Source organism: Enhydra lutris, unplaced genomic scaffold (assembly GCF_002288905.1).
Source record: "Enhydra lutris kenyoni isolate GAN:26980312 unplaced genomic scaffold, ASM228890v2 scaffoldscaffold20, whole genome shotgun sequence".
NCBI classification, from domain to species: domain Eukaryota; kingdom Metazoa; phylum Chordata; class Mammalia; order Carnivora; family Mustelidae; genus Enhydra; species Enhydra lutris.
Window position 1 is genome coordinate 20763103 of NW_019154104.1, and position 26697 is coordinate 20789799.

The window sequence follows — 26697 nt, forward strand, 5'->3', positions numbered from 1 at the left end:
AGTTCAGCTGTTGTGGACATTGATATAAACATTGGGGTGCAGGTGCCCCATCAGATCACAGACTTGTATCTTCGGGGTAAATGCCTAGTAGTGCAATTGCTGGGTCATAGGGTGGCTCTATTTTTAATTTGAGGAACCTCCATACTGTTTTCCAGAGTGGCTGCACCAGTTTGCATTTTTACCAGTAGTGTAAGAGGGTTCCCCGTCTCTGCATTCCTGCCAACATATATCGTGTCCTGACTTGTTAATGTATTGCCATTTTGACTGGTGTGAAATGGTTTCTCATTGTGGTTTTGATTTGTATTTCCCTGATGCTTAGTAATGTTGAGCATTTTTTCATGTGTCTGTGGGTTATTTGTCTGTCTGTCTTCAGAGATATGTTGGTTGTTGTCTTGTGCTTTCTTGATTGGATTATTTGTTCTTTGGGTGTTGAGTTTGATAAGGTCTTTACAGATTTTGGAAACTAGCCCTTTATCTGATAAGACATTTGCAAGTATCTTCTCCCATTCCTTTTTTTTTTTTTTTTTAAGATTTTTATTTATTTATTTGACACAGGGAGAGATCACAAGTAGGCAGAGAGGCAGGCAGAGAGACAGAGAGGAGGGGGGAAACAGGCTCCCCACCAAGCAGAGAGCCTGATGCAGGACTGGATCCCAGGACCCTGAGACCAGGGCCTGAGCGGAAGGCAGAGGCTTAAGACACTGAGCCACCCAGGCACCCATAGCTTTCCCCTTCTGTCCTTTGGTTTTGTCAACTGTTTCCTTTGCTGTGCAAAAGCTTTTGATCTTGATGAAGTCCCAATAGTTCATTTTTGCCCTTCCTTCCCTTGCCTTTGGCCATGTGTCTAGCAAGAAGTTACTGTGGCTGAGGTCACAAAGGTTGCTGCCGTGTTCTCCTTTAGGATTTTGATGGATTCTCGTCTCACATTGAGGTCTTTCATCCATTTTGAGTTTACCTTTGTGAATGGTGTAAGGAAATGGTCCAGTTTCATTGTTCTGCAAGTGGCTGTCCAATTTTCCCAACATCATTTGTTGAAGAGATTGTGTTTTTCCCATTGGTTCGTCTTTCCTGCTTTGTTGAAGATTAGTTCTGACCATAGAGTTGAGGGTCCATTTGTGGGTTCTCTATTCTGTTCCATTGATCTCTGTTCTGTTTTTGTGCTAGTACCATACTATCTTGATGATTACAGCTTTGTAATAGAGTGTGAAGTCCAGAATTGTGAGGCCATCAGCTTTGGTTTTCTTTTTTAACATTTATTTGGCTATTTGGGGTCTTTAATGTTTCCATACACATTTTAGGATTATTTGTTCCAGCTCTGTGAAAAATGTTGATGGTATTTTGATAGGGATTGCATTGAATGTCTAGATTGCTCTAGGTAGCATAGATATTTTAACAATATTTGTTCTTCAGTTCATGAGCATGGAACATTTATCCACTTCTTTGTGTCTTCCTCAGTTTCTTTCATGAGCATTCTATAGTTTTCTGAGTACAGGTCCTTTGCTCTTTGGTTAGATTTATTCCTAGGTATCTAGCGGTTTTTGATACAATTGTATATGGGATCCACTCCTTAATTTCTTTTTCTTCTGTCTCATTGTTAGTGTATAGAAATGCAGCAGATTTCTGTGCATTGATTTTAAATCTTGTCACTTTGCTTAATTCCTGTATGAGTTCTAGCAATTTTGTTTTTTTCTGCATAGAGTATTACGTCATCTGTGAAGAGTGGGAGTTTGACTTCTTTGCTGTTTCAGATGCCTTTTATTTATTTTGTTGTCTGATTGCTGGGACTAGGACTTCTAGTACTATGTTGAACAACAGTGGTCAGAGTGGATGGACAGATGTCTGTTGTGTTCTTGACCTTAAGGGAAGAGCTGTCAGTTTTTCCCCATTGAGAATGATATTTGGGGCACCTGGGTGGCTCAGCCATTAAGTGTCTGCCTTCAGCTCAGGTCATGGTCCCAGAGTCCTAGGATCGAGCCCCTCATCGGGCTCCCTGCTCAGCGGGAAGTCTGCTCTTCCCTCTCCCACTTCCCTTGTCTGTGTTCCCTCTCTTGCTGTCTTTCTCTCTGTCAAGTAAATAAATAAAAAAATAAAAATAAAAAAAATGATATTGCTGTGTGCTTTTCATATATGGCTTTTATGATACTGAAGTATGTTCCCTCTATTCCTACATTGTGAAGAGTTTTAATCAAGAAAGGATGCTGTATATTGTCAAATGCTTTTCCTGCATCTTTTGAGAAGATCCTATGGTTCTTGTCCTTTCTGTCATTAGTATAGTGTGTCACATGGATTGATTTGCGGATTCGAACCACACTTGCAGCCCAGGAATAAATCCCACTTGATCGTGGTGAATAATCCTTTTAATGTACTGTTGGATCGGTTGGCTGGTATCTTGGTGGGAGTTTTGACACTCATGTTCATCATGGATATTGGTCTGTAATTCTCCTTTTTGGGGTTCTTCACCTGGCTTTGGGATCAAGGTAATGCTGGCCTCATTGAAAGAGTTTGGAAGTTTTCCCTCCGTTTCTGATTTTTGAAACAGTTTCAGAAGAACAGGTATTAATTCTTCCTATTACTGACTTTAATGAGTTCTAGCTATGTTGTTAACTTACTAAGGGCTCCGCTGTTGTGTTCTGTGTAGCATAGAAAACAGGCCTCGTTCAGTCTCCGCCCCAGATACCAAAGATCTCCTTGTAAGTCTGTGTCAACTGTTAAGATCTTTGAGATAAAGTATGAGAAGAGCATTTTTAGTGAATCTGTGGTATCATAATAATTCTTGCAATCACGTCACATTCTTCGGAAGGCTGAATGCAATGCCTTCTTATGCATAATAAATGTTTTATGTGATCTCATACAGCTTTTTCTTTAATTGAAAAGACAGATCCTTTTGAGGGAGGGAACAGTAAGTACTGAGTGAGGATCTTGTTCCAGTAGCTCTAATTCTTTAATGAGAGTGCACTGGAAGCCTTCCCTGGGAAGGGTTTTTACTTGGGATAATGGAATGAAAGTCTGTGGTGGCAGTGATGACTCTGGCCTAGAGGCAAACAGTGTAACTACAGGGATGATGTCAGCCAGCTCTTCTAGCATTAACTGCCTGATGGCACCGTGCAGAGTGCTGGGGGTGCAGTGATCTCGTTTAAGCCTCAGAGCAATCCTCTGAAGTAGACCGTGTTATTCCCATTTTACAGGTGAGAAAACTGAGGCACAGGGAAGTTAAATAACTTCTTTAAAGTTATTCTAAAAACAGCGAGTGGTATCAAGGCAGGTTGGTTGAACTCTTCACGGTAAATCTATATGTTCCCTTCCCCAGAGAGAATATAGCATTTAGATATTCATTCATTTATTTAACACATATATATTGATTTCCTGTTACGTCTCACTCCCTGGGCTAGGGTTACAGTGGTGAACAACACAGAACAGACCTTGGCCAGCAAGGAATATGTTACAGTTGGGAAGCTCAGAACCAGGAAGAACATGAAAATGGTAAAAAAAGATGGCGGGTGGGGAATGCAGACTTTGAGCAGAAGGGTTGAGTAAATTGCCCGTGGTCTCATCCAGGTAGAGGTGGACCCGAACTTAGCTCTCTTGTCTTCTTTCTGGTGTATTTTTATTGCTATTTATCTGGTATTTTTATTGCTAAGTCCCAGAACCTTTACCAGAGTTTATGTCTGTTTTTTTGCTGGCCAAATATAGGTATGCCATGGCACTTAGGAGGGGCCTGGATTTCCCATCTGGAAGCTCCTTGAAAGAGTCTTTAGGATGATGTGGGTCTTGAGGATGACTCGGTATTTCCTGTCTGTCCTCAGATTTCAGCTTTGCTTTTGGAAAGCTTTTTGTACATATACAAAAGGAGAGCTGAACAGGTTGAGTTGGGTGAGGTCAAAGAAGCCAATCATGGAGCTAAAAATGATTCTCTTCAGAGAATTCATTTTGTGGATCATTTCTCCATACAGACACTCTCTTTCTTGCTGGAGTATGAGGGGAGCTACAGGCCGAGTCTGGGAGGCTCTGTGTCAGAAGCATGGCTGGTGGTTTTAAAGACAAGGGAGGAGAATTCCTGACCTCTCAAGTCATGGAACACTTTGGGTACAGTGGAGTGGAAGAAAGTGATCTTTGCCCTTACGAAATGTGCTCAATGTGTTTGTGAAGCTAATCTCATGACTTCAGTGGTCTTAAGAAAACATCTGATTGAGAAACAGTTGTGTTTTTGTATGAAATTCTGTGGACACATACGTGGATAAACACAAAGTTACACACTCCTTTTAGGATAGAACGAAAGTCGATTTTTTGGCTTGCTTGGGTTGGAGAAACAGGTTTACTAGAACTTTCTGACATCAGGGTTTGCTCTTGGAATGGAACCTCCTTATCATTTGTATTGTAAAAACAGGCTCCTGATCTGTTCGATATTGTTTTAGTAAAATCTTGTCTGATAATTAGACCATGGATTTAAATCATTGCCTGGAGGGCACCTTGGTGGCTCAGTTGGTTAAACAACTGCCTTTGGCTCTGGTCATTATCCCAGAGTCCTGGGATGGAGTCCTGTACTGGGCTCCCTGCTCAGTGGGGAGACTGCTTCTACCTCCCACCCTTTCCCATCTTATGCTCTCTCACTCTCTCAAATAAATAAATAAAATCTTAAATCAAAAAAATAAATCATTGCCTGGAGTTTTTTTCAACATGATGAAAGTGGCTCTGGATTTTTTTTTTTAATTTTTAAAATTTAAAAAATTTAAAAATTTAAGATTTAAAAATTTAAATTTAAAAATTTTAAAAACTAATTTTTAAAAAAAAATTTTTTAATTTTATTTTTTATAAACATATATTTTTATCCGAAGGTATACAGGTCTGTGAATCGCCAGGTTTACACACTTCACAGCACTCATCATAGCACATACCCTCCCCAGTGTCCATAATCCCACCCCCCCAACCCCCCTCCCCTCATTAACCCTCAGTTTGTTTTGTGAGATTAAGAGTCACTTATGGTTTGTCTAAAAACTAATTTTTTAAAATTTAAATTTAAATTAAAAATTTAAAACCTAATTAAAATTTTAAATTAAATTTTAAAATTTTTATTTATTTATTAAATTTCTCTAATAAATTTAAAATTAATTTTAATTAATTTATTTACTTTAAAATCTAATTTCTAAATTAGATTTAGGAGAGTGAGTGAGAAAGCACACATGAGCAGGGCCAGAGAGATGGAGAAGCAGACTCCCTGCTGAGCAGGGAGCCTGACTATCCCAGGATCCCAGAGTCATGACCTGAGCTTAACCGTCTGAGCCACACATGTGCCCCTGTTTTTGTTTTTGTTTTTTGTTTGTTTGTTTTTATCAGAGAGAATGGGGAGGGGGCAGAGTGAGAGGGAGAAAGAGAGAATCTTAAATAGGCTCCTTTCCCAGCGCAGAGCCCTACACGAGGCTTGATCTCCCTACCCTGAGATCATATAACCTGAACCGAAATCAAGAGTTGGGGACTTAACGGACTGAGCCACTCAAGCGCCCCAGCTCTGACTTTTTCTAGGAAGAGTTCTCTCACCTTCCACTTCCCCTTTACCTTCTCAGGAGAAGGAAAATGTCACCTGAGTTCTTTAACTGTCCTGGTCTAACATCATCAGGTCAGTGGCAGACACTGGGTGACGCTCCGTACGTGTCTGTTGATGAGAAGAAGCAGTCAAGTTCTAGTTTCCTTTTGGGATGGTGGTCCCAGTTCTGGTGAGAGTGAGAATCTGGTTTGGTTTCTTTGGGTTCTGTCTTTTCCTCTGAACCCAGCTAAAAATCAAGTAAAAGTAAGATCAATCAGAGACCAACATGTTAAAGTAATTAGTAGGAAGTTCCCTCTGGCAGTAACTGTTGAACTAGGCAGGTTTTAGGATCTTGGGGGGGAGGTAGAAAATCATCTTTGGTTCACGGCTGGGATCTGGTACAAGCACTGGGTTGTGGTGGGTTGGTAGGAGCCACCAAGCTTTTCTTAGCTCTTTCTATGACTTGAGGAAAGGAGCTCGTTTTTGCCTTCAGCCACAGGGAACATCGTTACAAAGATTTAAAGGACTGTGTGATTTTAGTTGGCACAGATTAGATCCTTTTTGTCTCTAGAGGCCAGAACTGAAAGGACCTCAGTGCTGAGCTGTTTTCCGTCTGTAGTGTTTTCGGGAGCCGTTGGGATTTCGCTTCTGTGGTCTCTCTTGCATTTCCTCCTTCCAAGGCTCTTTACTTCAGTTCCTTCCTCATCTCAGCTTTTTCCCTTTGCAGGGAACAAAGCTGTTTTCCCTCAGAACAAAGCTTATGTGGTTCTTCTTTCTGGAATGATTCTCTAAGGGCTAAGAAGGAATTTCTTGCTGGAGGTTGTCATCATTCCCATTGCTTGCTTGGGTCAGAGGTTGGTTGCTGGACGGACCCATCGCACGGCCATCAACCGCTCTGAATTCTGAGTTGGAACAATGGAGATCACAGAATACTGTCAATATTTCATTTTAGAAACTCTGCTTGGAACTCTTTACGAGGGGAAAAAGCTTTGTGGGTGAGATAGAGAGGTGTACTGTTTGGTTTCTTAAAAGCTGTAGGTTCAGACGAACTTTACTAAGAGTCAGCTGTAAAGCCAGTATTAATACCATGTTGTGATGAGAGGGAGATCAGAGCGGCTCAGCGAGTTCTTACATTTTCAGGTGGAAATCAGTTTAGATCTTAGCACATGGGTGATTTAGTCCCTGCACAAGCAACTTCTGGGCCCCGGGGGGGTGGGGGGCAAGCCAGGCCCGATGCTGTTTTGCCCCTGGAAGTGTTTGCTATGGGCTGGTCTTCAGATAAGAAGGGGTACTATTTAGTGAGTGCTTACTGTGTGTCACGCAGTGTGTTGTGTCCTTTCCCTGCTGTATCCTCCTCCGGATCAGTAGAGCTTGCGGACTCTTACTGTCTGTTTCCCTGACACCTGGGTAGTGACGTCACTTTTTCAAGGCCAGGCGGTGGCAAAGCCGCCAGTGGAATTTGGGTGTTTCCGCTTGTCTGACGTCCAAGAGGTGGTCTGGTGAGCTCGGGGAGAGCAGGTGGAAGGAAGCTGGGGAGGGGAGGCTTTGCTGTTGTGTAAGGGCCCAGAAGCATTTCAGACATACGGAGCTGGGCGCAGAGTCAAGGAGCTGATTTTCCCTCCAGGAATGGGGCAGAGTGGGGTCGTTGATGGCAAACTGGCAGAACGGGTAGAGCGGGAGCCTTGTTCCCTTCTGGCTCCTTCCCTCCCTCATCAAAGGGAATCTTCTTTTCTTTTACCTTTTCCTCCCCTGGCTGGAAATCAGTCTCGTTGCTGCCTAGGCTGCTCTCTCCTTTCTGGCTCAGGGGAAAAGGCCCACAGATGAGGATGGGTCGAGTAGTGTTAACAGGGAGCAAAATAATGTGGAAGGCGGAAGAAGGAAAAGTGAGTAACTGACAGTGTTGGGTTAGGAGGCATTTTCTCTTGTTTATCTCTTTACTTGACTAGCAACACCCACCCAGTCAGGGGAGGTGATGGAGGGTCTGTCCTTACTTTACATGTGAACAACAACATAATCAGTGCGTGTTAAATGATTACCGGGGCTTGTCGTAGATAAAGCAGGCTAGGGCTTTGAGCCCCTCCACCTAAAATTCTTCGCCTGGATTTACAGGTGGATGTCCAGCACGGGCACAGGTATGTTCCACCTACCCCAGGACACTGGGTGTCGGAATCCCCCCCGATGCCGACAGGGAGTGTTTTATTTTTATCCCGAAAGAGTTGTTTCTTGATATATGTTACGTACATCGCCTGGTGGGTACTTCATATGGATCCTGACACAGTTGTGTACCAAAAGGCCCCCATGGGCCCCTGTCCTGGGTGCCTGCTTTTTTTTTTTTTTTTTTTTAAGATTTTATTTATTTGATAGAGACACAACGAGAGAGGGAACACCGCAGGGAGAGTGAGAGAGGGAGAAGCAGGCTTCCTGCCGAGCAGAGAGCCTGACGCGGGGCTGGATTCCAGGACCCTGGGATCATGACCTGAACCGAAGGCAGATGCTTAGGCAGACGCTTAACAACTGAGCCACCCAGGTGCCCCAGCGGGTGCCCACTTCTGATGTAGCCTGGAGAACAGCTGTAGCTCTGTGCGCCGACAGATTCCTGGCAGAGTAGATTTCCAGGGAAGAAATCTCTAGGCCTTGTCGTCTTCCCCAGGACTGTGTGAGAAGGGGCTGGCTCTCGCTGCCACTCCCACCTTATCTGACTCCTCACCTGGAGAGCTTTAATGAGCTTTTCTTTCTCTGGTGGCTAACCTACCTCTTGGGGACCAGTGAGTGACACCTGTCCTAAATGGGCTGTTGCATGTAACTTCTGGTTCCTCTCAGTTGTCTGGGACAGTGAGCCCATCACCGGTTTTCTTGAATGCTGCTGTATGTGAAGCCCTATGGAGGATACAGGATGGAGAAAGTGATTAAGGCACCTAGCAACATGCCTGACATTCATTCGTTGGTTCATTTATTCATTTGGTAACTAGATACTGAGCTTTTCCTCTGTTCGGGTTGTGTCCCAAATGCTAGGAATGAAAAGATAAGATAGACTAGGTTCTGTCCTCAGCGATCTAGCAAAAGCACTGTTAAGAAATGTTGTGGGCTTTGAGTAAATTATCAGCATTGTCATTAATATTAAGGCCATTAATAATGCAACAGCAGTGATGTTATTAATAGGATCACGAGTAGTCTACTATCTTGATGGGGTTTTGGGAAATGAGGGTTTATGTTTTCATACCCATGGTCTGTCTGCATTTCCCTGATTGCTCATTATCAAACCGGCAGACTCTTGAGAATCAGGAAGCTCTGTTTTCTCTTGTGGCTGGAGGAGACTAGGTATAAAGGTTCATCACTCCTTGCTGGCATAGTACCACTGCCTGTATGGATTAGGAGCTTTGGCTCTGACGTTCTGTATTCTGAGATTAGGGGCACTGAGCATCTTTCTGGGGGTCCAGTCTGGGATCTCACTGGTACCAGTTCTCTTCCTGCTTGGTCTGACTGTTTAAAGAATTGCAGGATTCTTTAACTATAAATAGAGGCATTACAGATGGATGAAGCTTGACCAGTGCATTTTTTAGTATAATCTCCATTTTATTTTTTTCCCAGAGAACAGTCTTTCTTCAGTCCTTAAGGACTTAGCTTCTTACCTGGGCTTTGGTAGGAGGACATGGGACAGCACCCTCAATCGGGGTGGGGTGTTTGGTCCTACGATGCTTCATGAGAGCGATTCCAGACTACCTTGCTGTGAATGTGTGTTTCACACGCAGCTTGGGAAGCACGAAGACATCGGAGACACTTGCTTTGGAAATGTCCTGACGGCAGTGGCCTCTACTGTGTTCCAAATAACGAAATTCTTTTTTTTTTTTTTTTTTCCCAAATAACGAAATTCTTAATGGCCCTGTTCTTGGGCACGCAACAGGCACAGTTGGTGCAGCAAGGAGGCCGCCTGTGGCCGTGGCCCTTTTTGGCATGACCGTTATTCCTTCTTGGTCATCTTAGAAGTGAAGACCCAAGAGAGCCATTTTTTAAAAAAAAGATTTTATTTATTCACAGAGGGAGTGTGTGCAAGCCAGGGAAGGGGTTAGAGGCAAAGGGAGAGAGCCCAGATCCTGATGCAGGACTCCGTCTTAGGACCCTGAGATCATGACCTGAGCCCAGATCAAGAGTCAGACGCTTAACTGACACACACGTTCCCCCCCCCCATTTTTTAATAACAGTTTTATTGAGATGTAATTCATATACCATATATTTTACCCTTTAAGAGTGGATAATTCAGTGTTTTTAGTATATTCATAAAGTTGTGTAAGCCATAGCACTAATTCTAGAACATTTTTATCAACCTGGATAGAAACCATATACCCATTAGCAGTCACTCCCTGGTTGGTCCTTCCCCCAGCCATTGGCAGCTCCTCATGTACTTTCTGTCGCTGTGAATTTGCCTGTCACAGATACTTCACATAAATGGAATCCTAGAATATGTCGTATTTTGTGTTTGGTTTCTTTCACTTCGTGTGATGTTTTCAAGGTTCGTTCATGTTGTAGCATCCATCCCTCAGTGCTTCATTCTTTTTTATGGTTGAATAATACTCCATTGTACGGACCCACGTTTTGTTTATCTGGTCATCGGTTGAAGGACATGTGGGTGGTTTCCACCTTTGGGCTCTTAGGGATCTCGCTGCCATGAACATTTGTGTTCACATTTTGTGTGGGCATTTTTTCATTTGTCTTGGATACACACCTAGGAGGGGAATTACTGAGATACATGGTAACTCTGTGCTGAACTTTTTGAGAAACTGCCATACTGTTTCCAGACTGGCTCTGCCGTTGTATATATTCTCAGGAGTGCGTGATCATGATGGCAGTTTCTCCATACTCTCGCTAACATTTGTCATTATCATTTTAAAACAGGTTTTAGTCTTTTTATTATTTATTTATTTTTAAAAATTTTATTTTATTTTTTAGAGAGAGCTCCAGGGAGCGTGTGTGAGCACAAGCGTGGGGGAGGGTGAAGTGGGAGGGAGAAGCAGAGTCCCCGCTGAGCAAGGAGTCTGCCACAGGCTCAGCCCCAGGGATGATCTGAGCCATAGGCAGATGCTTCACTGACTGAACTTACCCAGGGGCTCCTATTTATTTTTTATTTTTATTTTTTTAATTTTTATTTTTTAAGATTCTATTTATTTATTTGACAGAGAGAGAGAGAGATCACAAGTAGGCAGGGAGGCAGACAGAGAGAGAGGAGGAAGCAGGCTCCCCGCCGAGCAGAGAGCCCGATGCAGGGCTCAATCCCAGGACCCCGAGATCATGACCTGAGCTAAAGGCAGAGGCTTTAACCCACTGAGCCACCCAGGCGCCCCTATTTTTTAAATTTAATTTTATTTTTTGAAGATTTTATTTATTTATTTGACAGACAGAGATCACAGTAGGCAGACAGGCAGGCAGAGAGAGAGGAGGAAGGAGCCTCCCTGCTGAGCAGAGAGCCCGATGTGGGGTTTGATCCCAGGACCCTGGGATCATGACCAGAGCTGAAGGCAGAGGCTTTAACCCACTGAGCCACCCAGGCGCCCCATCCTATTTATTTTTTAAAAAAGCTTATTTAAGTAATCTCTACATCCAACTCAGGGCTTCAGCCCACAACCCTGAGATCAAGAGTCACATGCTTCACGGACTGAGCCAGCCAGGCGCCCCCTACAGCTATGTGAAGATTTTTGTTGTTGTGATCCTTTTGGCCTAGCCATTCTAGTGGGTGTGAAGTGAGACCTCATTGTGGTTTTTGTTCACATTTCCTTAATGACTGTGGTGGTGAGTGTTTTTGCATGTGCTGATTGACCATTTGTAAATCTTTGGGAAAATGTCCATTCAAATTTTTGGCTTAATATTTAATGTTTTTTTTTTTTTTTTTTTTTTTTTTTTTTTTTTCTTTCTTGTAGAGTTAAAAGAGTTCTTTACATACTCTGGAGTACTAGTCCCTTATCAGATAAATGATTTGCAGATATTTTCTCCCATTCTTTGGGCTTTCTTTTCACTGTTCTGATGGTATATTTTGTAGGATACAAGTTTTTAATTTTGGTGAAGTCTATTTTGTCTATTTCTTTTGTTGTATTGCTTTTGGTGTCATATCTGAGAAGCCATTGCCTAGTCCAAGGTCACATAGATTTGCTCCTGTATTGTTTTTTTCTTTGTTCTTTTTTTATTCTTTTTTTTTTTTTAAGATTTTATTGATTTATTTGAGAGCAAGAGAGTGGACATGATGAGGGGAAGGGCCAGAGGGAGGAAGAGAAGGAGACTCCCCACTGAGCAGGGAGCCTGATGTGGGACTCAATCCCAGGACCCTGAGATCATGACCTGAGCTGAAGGCAGATGCTTAACTGACTGAGCCACCCAGGTGCCCCATGCCTATGTCAACTTTTTAAAAAAAGATTTATTTATTTGAGATAGAGCAAGAATGAGAGAGAGAGAGAGAGAGAGAGAGGGCGGGCATGTGCACAAGTGGTGGGGGAGGGGGGGCAGCAGCAGAGGGAGAAGCAGCTTCCCTGCCAAGCAGGGAGCCCAGTGTGGGGCTGGATCCCAGGACTCTGGGATCATGACCTGAGCCAAAGGCAGTTGCTTAACCAACTGAGCCACTCAGGCGCCCCCTCCTTTGTCATATTCTAAGAGTTTTATAGTTGTAGCTCTTTCCTGAGCACTAAATTGTACTGCCTAAAGCTTTGCAAGTTCCTCTTAGCTGTTTGCTGGGGATAAGGCTGGGAGGGAGCCTCCATCCTGGAGCTTCTTTCCTTTGCCACCTTGACAGTTCAGTCAAGGATCTTGACCTTGGGAAGTTTTCTTGTAAGTTTTCTGTTATGCAGTTTATATTTCTTTTCTTTTCTTCTTCTTCTTCTTCTTCTTTTTTTTTTTTTTGAAGGTAACGAATGAAGAGGACTTTATTAGGAAATTGGACTGTAAACCTGATCAGCATTTGAAGGTGGTTTCCATTTTTGGAAATACTGGTGATGGAAAGTCTCATACTCTCAACCACACTTTCTTTTATGGCCGTGAAGTATTTAAAACTTCGCCTGCCCAGGAGTCCTGCACCGTGGGGGTGTGGGCAGCCTATGACCCGGTCCACAAAGTAGCAGTGATAGACACAGAAGGGCTCTTGGGGGCGACAGTGAATCTCAGCCAGAGAACACGGCTGCTGCTTAAGGTCCTGGCCATCTCAGACCTCGTCATCTATCGAACTCACGCAGACCGGCTGCATAATGACCTCTTCAAGTTCCTTGGGGACGCCTCAGAAGCTTACCTGAAGCACTTCACCAAGGAGCTCAAGGCTACCACTGCCCGCTGTGGGCTGGATGTCCCCTTGTCCACCCTGGGCCCTGCTGTTATCATTTTCCATGAGACTGTGCACACTCAGCTGCTGGGCTCTGGTGAGTAGACAGGGGACTGTTACGGATTGACCTTTCTGGGTACAAGGAGGCAGCCCTTGGGCTGCAGTAGTAACTTGGTGGAGGAGGGGGATGGCCCAGCAAAGTTTCTGCCTGGGCAAGACCTGAGGGAGTGTTTGAAGAAGGGTGGGGTGAGCAACAGGTGTCAAAATCCGGTCAAGATGGGGATTGAGGATTGAGGATTAATGACTAGTTTAGGCAGTGTGGAGAGCCTTGGTGATCCGGAGAGGACCTGTTTCCCAGGGGTGGTGGGCATGGAAGCCTGATGAGGATAGGTTCAAGAGAGAGCAGGGGAAGAATGAAGGTTGTGAGTATATTCCAGTCTTTGAAAGAGTTGTGTTATAGAGGGAAGCAGACAAACGAAATGATGGCTAGAGGCTGATGTGGGATTTCAAGGGTTTTTTTCTCCCCCTTCTTTAAATGGAAGCTGTGAGGTATTGTAGATGGTTGTGTGCTGGTGCAAAGGGAAGGGAACAGCGTGGCTAGAAGAGAGCAGAACCGTTGGGGTGAGGCCCATGTGGGTGTGTTGGCCTCAGAAGCATGGACAGTCTCTCCATAAGCACAGGGGGGAAAGCAGAGTGTGTGGACACGGTTGCTGGTAATTAATTGTCTTACTGTTTCTAATCCCTGAGAGAAGTAGGAAGCAAAATTGTGACCTGAGGGAGGATGAGGGAGCAGTGCACAGTGCAGCAACAGTGATTGGACACCAGTGGGGACAGTAATGTTAGCTCCTAACACAGTGGTCCCATTTACCTGTTCATTCAGTCAACGTAGTTTCTTCCTTTTTTTTCTTTTTTTAAGGATAATGTGGGGAGGACAGAGAGAGAGAGAATCTGAAGCAGGCACCACACTCAGTGTGGAGCCCCACATGAGCCTCGATCTCACAACCCTGAGATCATGACCTGAGCCGAAATCAAGAGTCAGATGCTTAACTGACTGAGCCACCTGGGCGTCCCATCAGTTAACAAAGTTTTTTTCTTTTTTTTTTTCTTTTCTAAGATTTTACCTATTTATTTGAGAGAGTGGGCAAGAGAGAGAGCATGAGCAGAGGGAGGAGCAGAGGGAGAGAGAGAAGCCGACTTCCTGCTAAGCTGGGAAGCCTGACAGGGGCCTTGATCTCGGGACTCTGGGATCATGACCTGGGCCGAGGGCAGTCGCTTAACAGACCGAGCCACCCAGGTTCCCAGTCAATCAGGTTTCTTAAGTGGCACAATGCCATGTGCTGAGCCATGGGGCACAGGGCGGAGAAAAGCAGTTCTCACCCTCGAATAGTTCCCTGTCTCGTTGGGGAGACCTCACGGGTTCTCTTCTGGAGCGGATGTGGGTCCAGGAGCTGTGGGAGTGCAGAAGAGGGACTCTCCACACCTCCTGAGGGGGTGTGGGAAACAGGAGGTGGGACTTGAACCTAGACATGTGGCTTGATAGGGCCAGAGAGGAAGGATGCTCTGGAAGGAGCAAACCCCTGGTGGCTTGTGGGGAGCAGGTTGTGTCTAGGAACCCACAGGTGGTCCTGCCAGAGCCTCTGGAACTCGCTTCCAGCCCCTCCGTGCGAGCCCCGCACAGCAGCCAGGTGCTCCACTCAGAAGCTCGCTTTATCGTTTAGATCATGCTGGACTCCTGCTTGTACGCTGTCCGTGCCTTTACCCGCAAACTCATTACGATGTCCCCACTCTGAGTCCTGTCTGTGTCTCTGACCTCCTTCCCTTGTTACCCGCTTCCTCCCCTCCCGTTGCCCCGCGTGCCCCCACCGTGTACGGGCGCTCACCACCTCTGCGTACACTCCTGTCCGGTAGCCATGGCGCCAGCCTTTTCTGTGTTGCCACCTTGGCCTATGCTGCTCTGTCCCCCTTGGAGCCTTGGCTGATCATCCCCCGTAGGTGGTCCTCCCTGCCCCTGAGTTTACACTCTTTCTGCACGGCTCTGTTCGTTTGCATCAGAACCGCTGTCACCGTCTGCGGTCCTCCTGTGTATGGTCCTCCTGTGTGTGCTCGCTTGCTTGTGTTTGTTTCTCTTCAATTACAACCGGAACTCACGAAGGCGGGAACCTTGCCCATCTTACTCACTGCTGTGTCTAAAGAGCCTGGATAAGTGCTTGACGCTCCGGTTTGTTGGTTCTCACTGTGTCTGAAGCACGCATTGTAAGGGAGGGAATGCTGGAGATACCTGGGGGTCAGATTGTGGGTTGCCTTGACTCAGTTCTCACATAGGACCGAAGCCCCTGAAGCATTTTAAGCATGGAGTTAAACGAGCGGATCTGTATTTTCCAAAGACCGCACGGCAGCCTGTTGCTGGCTGAACCACAGAGGCGTGCCTGGAGGCAGGGAGACCAGCTGGGACATTCACCATGGCGCTAGACGAGAAGTGATGGGGGCTGAGCTGGGCCAGTGACACAGGAGGGAAGTGGACAGACCAGGGCCATATTAAAGAGTTAGAATCAGAAAGACCAGGCTCTTGTGGGAGGATGAGAAATTAAATGTTCCAGCAGAGTCTCCTTAGCAGGTGACTCTGAGGTAAGGGGAGAAGGTTGGAAGTACTGACTTGAGGATGCCTTCCGTGATCTACTTTTTTTTTTTCAAGATTTTATTTATTTCAGAGTGAGAGAATGGGAGATAGAGAGGGCATGTGAGACCACAGGCAGGAGGGGGGCAGAGGGAGAGGGAGAAGCTGATTCCCTCCTGAGCAGGGAGTCTGTTGTGGGACGCAATCCCAAGACCCTGGGATCATGACTTGAGCTGAAGGCAGATGCTTAACCAACTGAGCCACCCAGGTGCCCTCTGTGATCTACATTTTTATGCCACTTTGGATTTTTACAACCTTGGTAAGGGGAAAGTTTAATTTCTAGTTCAGAATTTTGAAATAATGAGCCCTTCATAAATAACTTTTTTCTTTTCTTCTTCTTCTTCTTCTTCTTTTTTTTTTTTTTTTTTGCGCTATATACCATATACTGTGATAGGTGGTTTTTAAAAAAATAAATGCTAACTTACTGTATTCTTGTTATTCGGTCCAGTTAACAGCAGCCCCATTTTACAGATGAAGAAGCTGCACTCAGAGAGCTTGAGTTATGTAACCAGAAGTTTTCCAGATAGTTGCAAAATTGGGGCTCAAAATAAGGTTTCCTAACTCCTAAATTCAGAGCTCTTTCTGGAATACTGTTGCTGATTCTTGAAACTCGAAGATGGAACCAAGGCAGCCAGTTTACGCAGGGAAGGAGAAGAGGTGCCAGAATTGTGGGCAAATTGATAATTGGAGTTTTCTGTTTCAGACTTTCTGATTTTATATTGTTTAAATTAATTATTTAATTAATTATTTTTAAAAAATTTTATTTATTTACTTGACAGAGGGAGATCACAAGTAGGCAGAGGGGCAGGCAGAGAGAGAGGAGGAAGTAGGCTCCCGACTGAGCAGAGAGCCCGATTCGGGGCTCGATCTCAGGACCTTGGGATCATGACCTGAGCCGAAGGCAGAGGCTTTAACCCACTGAGCCACTCAGGCGCTCCTGTTTAATTTTATTTTAATTTCTTTTTTTGGGGGGGAAGGAGAGTGAGTGAGCAGTGAGGAGGGGCAGAGAGAGGAAGAGAGAGAATCTTAAGCAGGCGGAGCTCCATGTGGGGCTGGATCTCATCCCTGATGAGATCATGACCTGAGCGAAATCAAGAGTCCGACGTTCAATGGACCGAGCCATCCAGGTGTCCCGCTTTCTGATTTTATTTGATCCTATTCTTTTTCTGGACAGAGGATTCCAGGTGGGAGTTAGTAGGCAAATGAATTCTCTGTTTCATAAATGAGGAAAACATAGAACCCATAATCACTAGGGAGCAGTGATTTTATGTCCAGAGACCAGCTGTGAGATGATGTTGGGGAGGGATGGAGGGTAGCCAAGCTGGTACCTGGGTGGTGTTGGGAGGAGTCACTCCTTGGTGATTGATCCTGGGATACCCTGGGACCTAAAGTCACTGCCACAGGAAAAGATCAGGAGGAGATGGATTTAGGGATGAACTACAGAATTTTGGGCACTTCTTTTTGATGACTGCACTTTCAAATTTGAGTAGGGCCATATCTCCAGTATTAATTGGAGTGATTTTGTGGTTGTTGTTAAAATACTAAAGGAAATTAAAAAGCCCTTCTAACATTTCTCTCCAGGATATTTATTGAAATCATCCGTACTACCACTCCACAAATTTCTGCATAAAGATTGGTGAAACTACCCTCAGATACATTGGGAGCTTGTATATAGCTTCACCATCAGAAGACCAGCATGTTCGAAGTGGTTATTTATTTGAAATGTTCCTTAGTGCGGGGGGTGGGGTGGAGAAAATCTATTTTTTTTTAATGCTTTGACCTGTTTGCATTTTTTTACAATGAGCAGATTAAAAAAGACTTTCCCTTGAAGTACAGTGTACATATAGAAGAGTGCACATCATATCACAAGTGTATTAATGTGATGAATTTTATAGTCTGTGAAAGCAGTAGCAGAACCTGACATGACATGCCAGCACCCACTTCCTGGGGAAGCCCTGCTCATGCTCCCTTCTGGTTAACGGTAACCTGAATTCTAACAGCATAGATCAGTGGTGCCTGTTTATGTACTTTATTATATAGAGTCAGACTGTGTATTACTTTTATAATGCAAGACAGATTTTTTTTTTTTTAAGAAAGGTCATGTTCCTGTACCCGTTTCCTTGTCCAGATCACCCCTCAGAGGTACCAGAAAAGCTCATCCAGGACCGGTTCCGGAAGCTGGGCCGCTTCCCTGAAGCCTTCAGTTCCATTCACTACAAGGGAACGAGGACTTACAACCCTCCCACCGACTTCTCTGGACTGCGGTGGGCTTTGGAGCAGCAGCTAGAGAACAACACCACCCGTTCTCCCCGGCACCCGGGGGTCATCTTCAAAGCCCTGAAGGTCAGTGGGGCTCCTGCCCTGAGTGCTTTCCACTGGGGTGCCAGTGGGTGGTAAGAACACTCAGCTCCCCTTTTGTTGGTGCTGGAGATTGGAAACTGGGGTGGAAAGCAAGATTGTAGGGAAAGGAAGCACCAGAGGGGAGTTCACACCTAATGAGTTAGAGCTCATCCTGCTACGAACAAGGGCACAGAGGGATCTTGGGCTGTTGTTAAAAAGTGACAGGTCCCCGTGTTGGAGAAAAACCAGGCTTTCAGACAGTAGGAAAAGCGTTCATTTCCGCGTGGTGTGGCCCAGCCCTGGTGAGTTGATCTTGCATTGAGGCTCAGTTACCTGAACAGGACTCACCTTTTTTTTTTTTTTTTTTTTAAATCTATATTAATTAGGTTGTTCAGGAGGACAACTTTTTGTTATCACTGTAAATGGAGAATCAGTATCACAGGTAGAAATTTCCCAAGACAGAAAATACAGACACATGATAATAGTAATTGGTGTTTATTATATACCATCAGAGGACTCTATATGAATTAGTTCATTTAGTCCTTACACCAGCAGTGTGTCTGGCTGGCTCAGTCGGTAGAGCATTCAACTCTTGATCTTGGGGTTGTAGGTTCAAGCCCCACGTTGGGTGTAGAGATTGCTTAAAATTTTTTTAAAAGATTTTTTATTTATTTATTTGACAGAGAGAGACACAGTGAGAGAGGGAACACAAGCAGGAGGAGTGGGAGAGAGAGAAGCAGGCTTCCCACCGAGCAGGGAACCTGATGAGGGGCTCAATCCCAGGACCCAGGATCATGACCTAAGCCGAAGGCAGATGTGTAACCCACTGAGCCACCCAGGCGCCCCTAAAAATAAAATCTTAAAAAGAAAAAAATCCTCTCTCACCCCCTCCATGTGTTAATTGCTGTTTCCCAGCCTCATTTTGCAGGTGAGGACACCGAGGCACAGGGAGGTGAAGTGATTGGTTACACACAGTTACTAAGTAGCAGCTCTGGCTGGTAAAGCCTGGCTGGTTTACTCTAGAGCTCCTTCTAACCAGCAAGAATCTTCTGCCTCGCAACAAATGTAATAACATACTATTTCCTCTCTAGGGACTGTTGTTCATGGAAGGTTCTGAGACTGGAGCTTGTTTTTTCTTTATTTAGAAGGGAGATGAGCAAGTGTTCAGGAGAAGATAAAGATAATGCTATTACCCAGTTGGGACTTTCTCTTTAACAGAATCTGAAATTCTGAAAGTGAACTTAAACAGGAGTAATTTCTTCTGTGGCGCTTGATGCTCTTCACTGTACCACCAAAGGCCCATCCCACGCCCCTAAAATTCATGTTGAATACACCAGTGATGGCTTCTTTTGGGAAGCATCTCCAAGCATCGTATCTTTGTCTTTTAAAATCAGGCGAATTGTTTTTGTTGTGTATCTCAGCAGTACTGTCAATATATTGTTTTGATAATCTAGTAAAATCCTGTTAGAAAGCGTCCTGCTTTTGCATAGATTTCATTTGCTCCATCCTGGTGGTTGGTGCTCAGTTCTGTGTAACAGAGGGCCTGCACCTGGGTGGGCTGCAAGCCCTGCAACCACAGTGGATGCTGTATAACCCATCTGGGGCCCTCAAGCCGTAAACCATTGCCCCTTCTTTGTCTTAGGCCTCCCAGGTATCTGGGTAGGTGGGATCACTGTGCTAGGTGGTATCACTTCCCTCCCATAGCAGTATGGCTTCTCTACCATTGCTGTGTCATGATAGCCATCAACAGGCCAGAAATCACGAAAACAGTAGCAGTGGGTGGGCGGCACAGAATGGATAATAGAAAAGTATAACTTAAAAAGTATTATTGATTATTGAAAATTGCCTTTTTTTTTAAGAAAAAATTTTTTTAAGATTTTATTTTTTTATTTGACAGAGAGAGAGATCATGAGTAGGCAGAGAAGCAGGCAGAGAGAGAGGGGGAAGCAGGCTCCCTGCCGAGCAGAGAGCCTGATGTGGGGCTCGATCCCAGGACCCTGAGATCATGACCTGAGCCGAAGGCAGAGGCTTAACCCACTGAGCCACCCAGGCGCCCCTGAAAATTGCCTTTTGAGAATTGACTGGGTACTCTCAGTGAAATCATGATGTCTTACCACAGTGCATTGGTCAAAGCATTCCCTGGGCCCATTAAAAGCTGGGAAGAGGGTTCCCAAAAGGAATGTCAAAGTTGTTGCTATCGTTAGGGGAATAGGAATTCTAAGTTTAGGGCAGGTTGTTCAGTGATCCAGTTTGTCTGAATTCATATCCTCTGGCTTACATTAGGAATACAGGTTAAGGGTAGAAAACATTGGCTACTACAGTAGAGTTACAGTAAATGAAAACAAGGACCAAGTACAATCTTTGCACCTAGGAATAGCCATTGTTAACATTTTAGTATGTACTCTTATAGTGAGTGTTCTGAGTGTTAAAAAAACAAAACAAAACATGTCGCTGGTCATCACATTAAAGATGTAAACTTGTAATCCTTTCCCCATGAAACTTTATAAACATTTTACTATATTGTTATTATTAGTTTTTTAGTGAGTGAGTGAGCGAGCGGGGCAGGGGCAGAGGGAAAGGGAGAGAGGGAATCTTAATCTCCACACCCAGTGCAGCCCAGTGCAGGGCTCAAGCTCACAACCCTGAGATCATGATCTGAGCCGAAACCAAGCGTCGGATGCTTAACTGACTGAGCCACCTGGTGGCCCCAGCATTTTACTATATTATTATATGATTTTTATAAACAGTTTCGATAGCTGCACAATATTGCATTTTCTAAATATACCCAAATAACAATTGTCAGACAAGAAATTATAAGTAAAATTTCTCTATTAAAAATAATGTCACGAATAAATATCATGACAGCTCTTTCTATACCTGGAATTATTTTTCTGGGTTATATTCTCTTGAAGTAGATTGTGTCAGAGGTGTGTGTGTGTGTGTGTGTGTGTGCGCGCGTGTGTGTGTACACACAGTGAGTATGTATCGCATTTCTGTCATTTCACTAGTTGGACATGGAATCCTATTTAAGTACTTTGCTTATTTGGTGTCTTTTTTTTTCTGTTTTGCCTATTTTTAGTATTTCAGGGATTTTACTTTGACACAGTCTTTGATCTTTACTATGTATGTATTTATTTTAGCATTCTTTTTTTTTTAATTTTTTTTAAAAGACTTTATCCATTTGATAGAGATCACAAGTAGGCAGAGAGGCAGGCAGAGAGAGAGGAGGAAGCAGGCTCGCTGCTGAGCAGAGAGCCTGATGTGGGGTTCAATTCCAGGACCCTGGGATCATGACCTGAGCTGAAGGCAGAGGCTTTAACCCACTGAGCCACCCAGGCACCCTATTTTAGCATTCTTTATAATGAATTTCTCAAAGGGATCCCCTTGAATTCCTTCTTGTAGTCTGCTTTGTGGACAGTGCTTTGTTAGTATGCCTGCAGGCTTAGGACGGAGGAGCAGGACGGGAGCAGGTTCTTTGGGGGCAGTGCTGGGCATGCGGGATCTGGAGAGAGGCTGGGAAATGTTGGCAAGATTGGATCTAGGGATATGAGGATGCCGTGAGGACTAGGGGATAGAGACTTGGGGCGGGGAGGGATAGGAAGGACAGCAGAGGAGAAGGGGATTTGGTATAAGACGAGGCTCTGGTGTGCGCAAGAACAGAGTTTGGGCATATGCTGATTGGCTCAATCCATTGGGTTTTTAGAAGGTTTGTAGTGGGGTACCCTGTCACAATAAGTGAATTTGGGTAAATTGCATATGAGAGTTCCTTGTACCATTCTTGCAACTCTTCTACAAGTTTGAAATTCTGTCAAAATGAAAAGTTACCCTTTAAACAAAGCTTGTGGGTTTTGCATTGTGGTTGCTTTAGGCTGGATGTTTGTGTCCTCCCAAAATTCCTATGTTGAAACCGTAATGCCCAATGTGATGGTATCAGTGGGCCTTTGGGAGGTGATGGGTCATGAGGATGGAGCCCTTTTGAGTGAGATTAACACCCTTGGAGAGAAGCCCCAGAGAGCTCCCTTGCCCTGTCCACTCAGTGAGCACATAGTGCAGAGGCACCATCTGTAAACCAGGGAGCAGTCCCTTCACCAGAACCTGACCTTGTTGGCGTCTAGATCTTGGGCTTCTGTCCTCCAGATGTGTGAGAAACACATTTCTGTTTAGAAGCGATCCGGTCTGCGCTGTTTTATTTTAGCAGCCTCAAAGGACTGAAGACAATGGTTAAAAGCTTGGGTTCTGGAGTCATACAGACTTGTGTTGGAATCCCAGTTCCTTGGTCTTGGCAACTTCCTTCATTTGTTCATTCATTCAACAAGTAAAAGAGCACACCCATGTGCTGGGTAGAGTTTGAGGTGCGGGGAAGTACAGTAGAGAACAAGATAGACAATAACCTTTGTCTTCCTCTTAGTCCTTCTTCAAACCTTTTTCCTCATCTGTAGAATAGGAATAATAAGAGAACGTTCCTAATGAAGTTGAGCTGAGGTTCAAATAGAATGGCACACTTGAAGAAACAAAGATGTGGCATATAGTAAATGTTGCATAAGCATTAAATAGGGTGGAGAATATTAAGAAAAAAATTTGTGAAAAGTGATTGTATTTGAACTATTCATGAAATGCATACTTCTGATTTGATTTGAGGTGAAGGTATACTTAGATGTTCTGGCAAATGTCCTTGAAATGGCTCAAAGATAGTCACAGTAGAAGATCACACCCCGGTATGGCAGACATCGTCAAAAGAGGCTGAGGCCATATACTGTGGTATACCAAGGGCTGTCAATCTGATCAGTATAAATTTTAACGAAGAGGCCAATGGCTGGGTTCTAGAGTTCCTTAGGTTTTCTCTAAGCTAACGCAGCTTAATGTTTAAATTAGATTGGCAGGGGCACGGAGTGCTGTGGGCAGTAATTAGTGCTCAGGGATTTTACCCTCAGGGGACTTGGATGTCCTCCTCCCAGCCAGTTTGTTAGGCAATTTTGAGAAAAATAGTTACACTATGCTTATGAGGTGGTATGAGTCATGAAGTTTTCTGAAAATACACAGAGCCTGGTCAGCTGGAGTTGTGATGATTCTTGGTAACTGGTGTCCCCAGAGTTTCCCCTGGACCATATATTTAGTTCTGTCCTCTGGGGCGGAGACTGGGGTGCGGGACCTGCTGCTTCTGTCCATGGAGTTACTCATTTCAAAATGCACGGTTTTGGCTCTCCCCAGGGAATTGTGGGGTTCTCTAACTTACTGACATCTTTGAAAAATTTGTTTTTATCTTTTTGGTTGTCACTTGGCTTTTAATCTCTTCTTTAAATCAGAACTTTGTTAATTTCCTGGTTATCGTTTTAATAGGAAACTACTTGTAAGGTCTGCATTAGGCACATTGACCCACTAGAGTTTTTGTAGCTGTTCAGACACACTAACTGAAGTTTTCATAGTTCACAGCAGTGTAGAATAGAATGGCTGTCTTTTTTTTTTTTTTAATTTGGCTTTCCTTTGTTTTATTTATTTCTTTTTTTTTTTTTTTTAAAGATTTTATTTATTTATTTGACAGAGAGATCACAAGCAGGCAGAGAGGCAGGCAGAGAGAGAGGAGGAAGCAGGCTCCCTGCTGAGCAGAGAGCCCGATATGGGGCTCGATCCCAGGACTCTGAGATCATGACCCAAGCCGAAGGCAGCGGCTTAACCCACTGAGCCACCCAGGCGCCCCTGTTTTATTTATTTCTATAAGGAGCATTGAATTCTTTTTGGAACAGAAGAATGGGGATGGGCATAAACAGATAAATTATCAGCGACAAACTGATTTGTTTGGCTTCCTGCTTCTCCCAGTTTTTCCTTTCTCTGTTTGGTATTCTTAGCCTTGTCCAATTACTCATGAACTCACTGAGTCAAAACACTTTGTGAAGGCCAGGGCTATGTTCTAATATGATAAATGAGATTTTTTTTTTTTTCTATATGATTGTCTTTTTATTTTAGATAATATATACAGGAATACGGTCAGGAAAAAGTATATAAACTTTTGGGAAGATGGAGAGACAAATCACCTAAGAGGCTTGATCAAAACTGTGATGCACAAATGAAGAAATCTCAACTCTCTAGTAATCAAAGAAATGCAGAAGACAGCCCCAGCACTATAAGAGCAGACGTTGATAAGTCTGGCGCTAAAATGTCAAAAAGGATGTGAAGCATTGTAAGCTCTTACAGACGGCCAGTTGAAGTTCAGATCAGTACAACCACTTTGAAATGCCATTCAGAGGTATCTAGTGTAGGTGAAGATATGCATAATACGTATTTCAGCCGAATCACTTCTGGGAATTAGCCTTAGAGAAACTCTCCCACCAGAACGCAGGGAGACCTTTATGAGGATGTGATGACTTTTAAAGTAGGAATTATTACAAAGCAGTTTTCTTTGTAATGGTAAAATAATGCAAACTAAGTATGTAAAAAATGGGTAGATAAATGGTGATGTTAAGTGATTCTTTGCTACTTACTTTATTTTTATTTTTTTTTTAAAGATTTTTATATATTTATTTGACACAGCCAGCACACAAGCAGGGGGAGTGGGAGAGGGAGAAGCAGACTCCAGTGGGCTGATGTGGGGTTGGATCCCAGGACCCTGGGATCATGATCTGAGTCGAAGGTAGACGCTTAACTGACTGATCCACCCAGGCGCCCCTGCTACTTATTTTGTTGTGCCCGAGTTTTCGCGTCCGAGATACCACCAAGGAGCCAAGCACCGATGCAATCACACGAGGGTTTATTCGACAAGCTTAAGCTTGGGCCCAAGTATACCAGACACAGTGGAATAGGGACTTGGACCCCGAGGTGACATGCTTAAGCTTGGACCCAAGTATACCCAATGCAGTGGAGTAGGGACTTGGACCCCGAGCTTAGTTAAGGCAGGGATATTTATGGGTTCCTGTTACTAAAGCAGAGTGGGGGGTCTCCGGAACCAAAGCAGGGTGGGGCTTCCTGGAACTAAAGTAGGGTGGGGGTCTTTAGAACTAAAGTTGGGTGGGGCTTCCTGGAACTAAAGTAAAGTAAGGAAAGTTCAGCCCTTGGGCACAGGGGTCTGAGATGGCTGTACTTAGTTAGGTAAGGCTAAACCTGAGGGTGGGATGGCCTTGATTTTTCTCGGCCTCCACAATTTTAAAGAGAATTGGGGTCATAGTGTACGTATGTGCAGTTATGTACTTCGCTTTTCTCATGGAATATTGAAGCCTAGCATTTTTTCCCACGCCATTAAATATTTAATGAAAATATGTCTTTAAAGTAGTTGTATGCTTTTTGTTTATATGGATGGATCATTTTTTACATTTAGTTAATTATGCCCTTGTTTTAGTAGTGGTTTTCATTTTTTCCTGCTTATATTTTCCATGTATTTAAAGGAATGGTCCACATTCTGCCTGTTTCCTTAGGATCAGCTACAAGTCCTAGTACTATTTTGGACTGATGTTTATGGAGTGCTTACCGTAGGCCATGTACTATGCTCGGCACTGCACATATAATGAATTCACTTAATCCTCGTGTCCGCTCTACGAGGTCAAGACTTGGGGGGGGAAGATGTGGAGGTGCAGAGGAGTTAATTAATTTGCCTACTGTAACTCACTTAGTCAGTGGCGGAGAATTTGAACCAGCTAGTCTGGCTACCAAGTCTGTGCTTTTAACCCAGTGCTATATATTTCTTCTCAGTAGTTACTCTACTTCTGAGAAGGCCCGAGGGCGCAGCCATCTTTAAAGGTTCCTCATACATTTTGCCAGTTGCCTCTTGAAAGGATATTCCCATAAATTGTATTTGTTTGGTTATTTTAATGTTTAAAAAGTCATTCTTTAAATTATTTAAGCAGTATGTGCTCATGATAAACAGTTCAATAGTACAGAAATGTGTAAGGTTCAAGTTAAAAGGTCCCTCCCCACCCTGGTCATAGCCATTGCTAATACTTGTGTATTAGCTACTTTGCTACATTGCTAATACTTGTGTGTGCTTCTAGAAATTTTTGGGCCTACATAAGTGCATACATAAGTGTATGTATGTGATGTATATATTTTTCTCCTAAATGGGATCATATGATTCCTATAATTCTATAGCTTGCTTTTTTCCACTTAATTATGTATCTTGGTTATATGTTAATAAAAAAAGTTTTATTCATTTTGGTTATCTTTCTGTTGTAGTACATAAAACATACTGCATTCTTGGGGCGCCTGGGTAGCTCATTCGGTTCAGTGTCTGCCTTCGGCTCAGGTCATGATCTCAGGGTCCTGGGATCGAGCCCCTCATTGGGCTCCCTGCTCAGTGGGAGTCTGCTTCTCCCTCTCCCTCTACTTCTGTCCTCTCTCTCTCTCAAATAAATAAAATCTTTAGAAAAACACTACATTCTTAATGCCATTAGTATACATTAAAAAAGTTATGAGCAGTTATCTTACTTACGAGGTTCTATCTGATTGAGAGAACACTGTTGGATTCAGAGGGAGCCCAAGTGCTACTTTCCATGTTCATTATTGAATAGGAAATGTGATGACGAGAAGGAGGGCAGAGTTTGCAGAATGTGTGTGAGAGTTCGTTCTGCCGTCCTCTTCTCTGGTGGCCTGCTCAGTTGTTTCCTGATGGATCATGCTGACCTCATCGTGCTTCCTGCCAGTCAGCTGTGGAATCAGCCATGTTGTGGTCCAGGCTCCAACCTCTCTCTGCTAGCAGGATGATCTCCCACTTCTTGAGCACTCACTGCTTTGCTCAGGTTCTAGGGAGCAATAGCTCAGACGCCTACCAGTAGAGTATACCCTCCCTGAGCAGGTGAATCTGTTTAAAGAGCTGCTCAGGTTATATACTGATTTTATATATATATATATATATATATATATATATATATATATATATATATATATATATTT

The 26697-nt window shown here is 43.9% G+C and overlaps 1 protein-coding gene across 1 annotated transcript in view; it reads left to right on the forward strand.

Annotated features, from left to right (window-relative positions):
- Window positions 1-26697, forward strand: part of LOC111148627 (zinc finger FYVE-type containing 1) — a 58792-nt gene that overhangs the window by 16445 nt on the left and 15650 nt on the right. The window contains exons 3-4 of the mRNA XM_022505367.1: window positions 12402-12906; window positions 17612-17826. Coding sequence (XP_022361075.1) covers window positions 12402-12906; window positions 17612-17826 — 720 coding nt within the window. The remainder of the gene's footprint in view (window positions 1-12401; window positions 12907-17611; window positions 17827-26697) is intronic.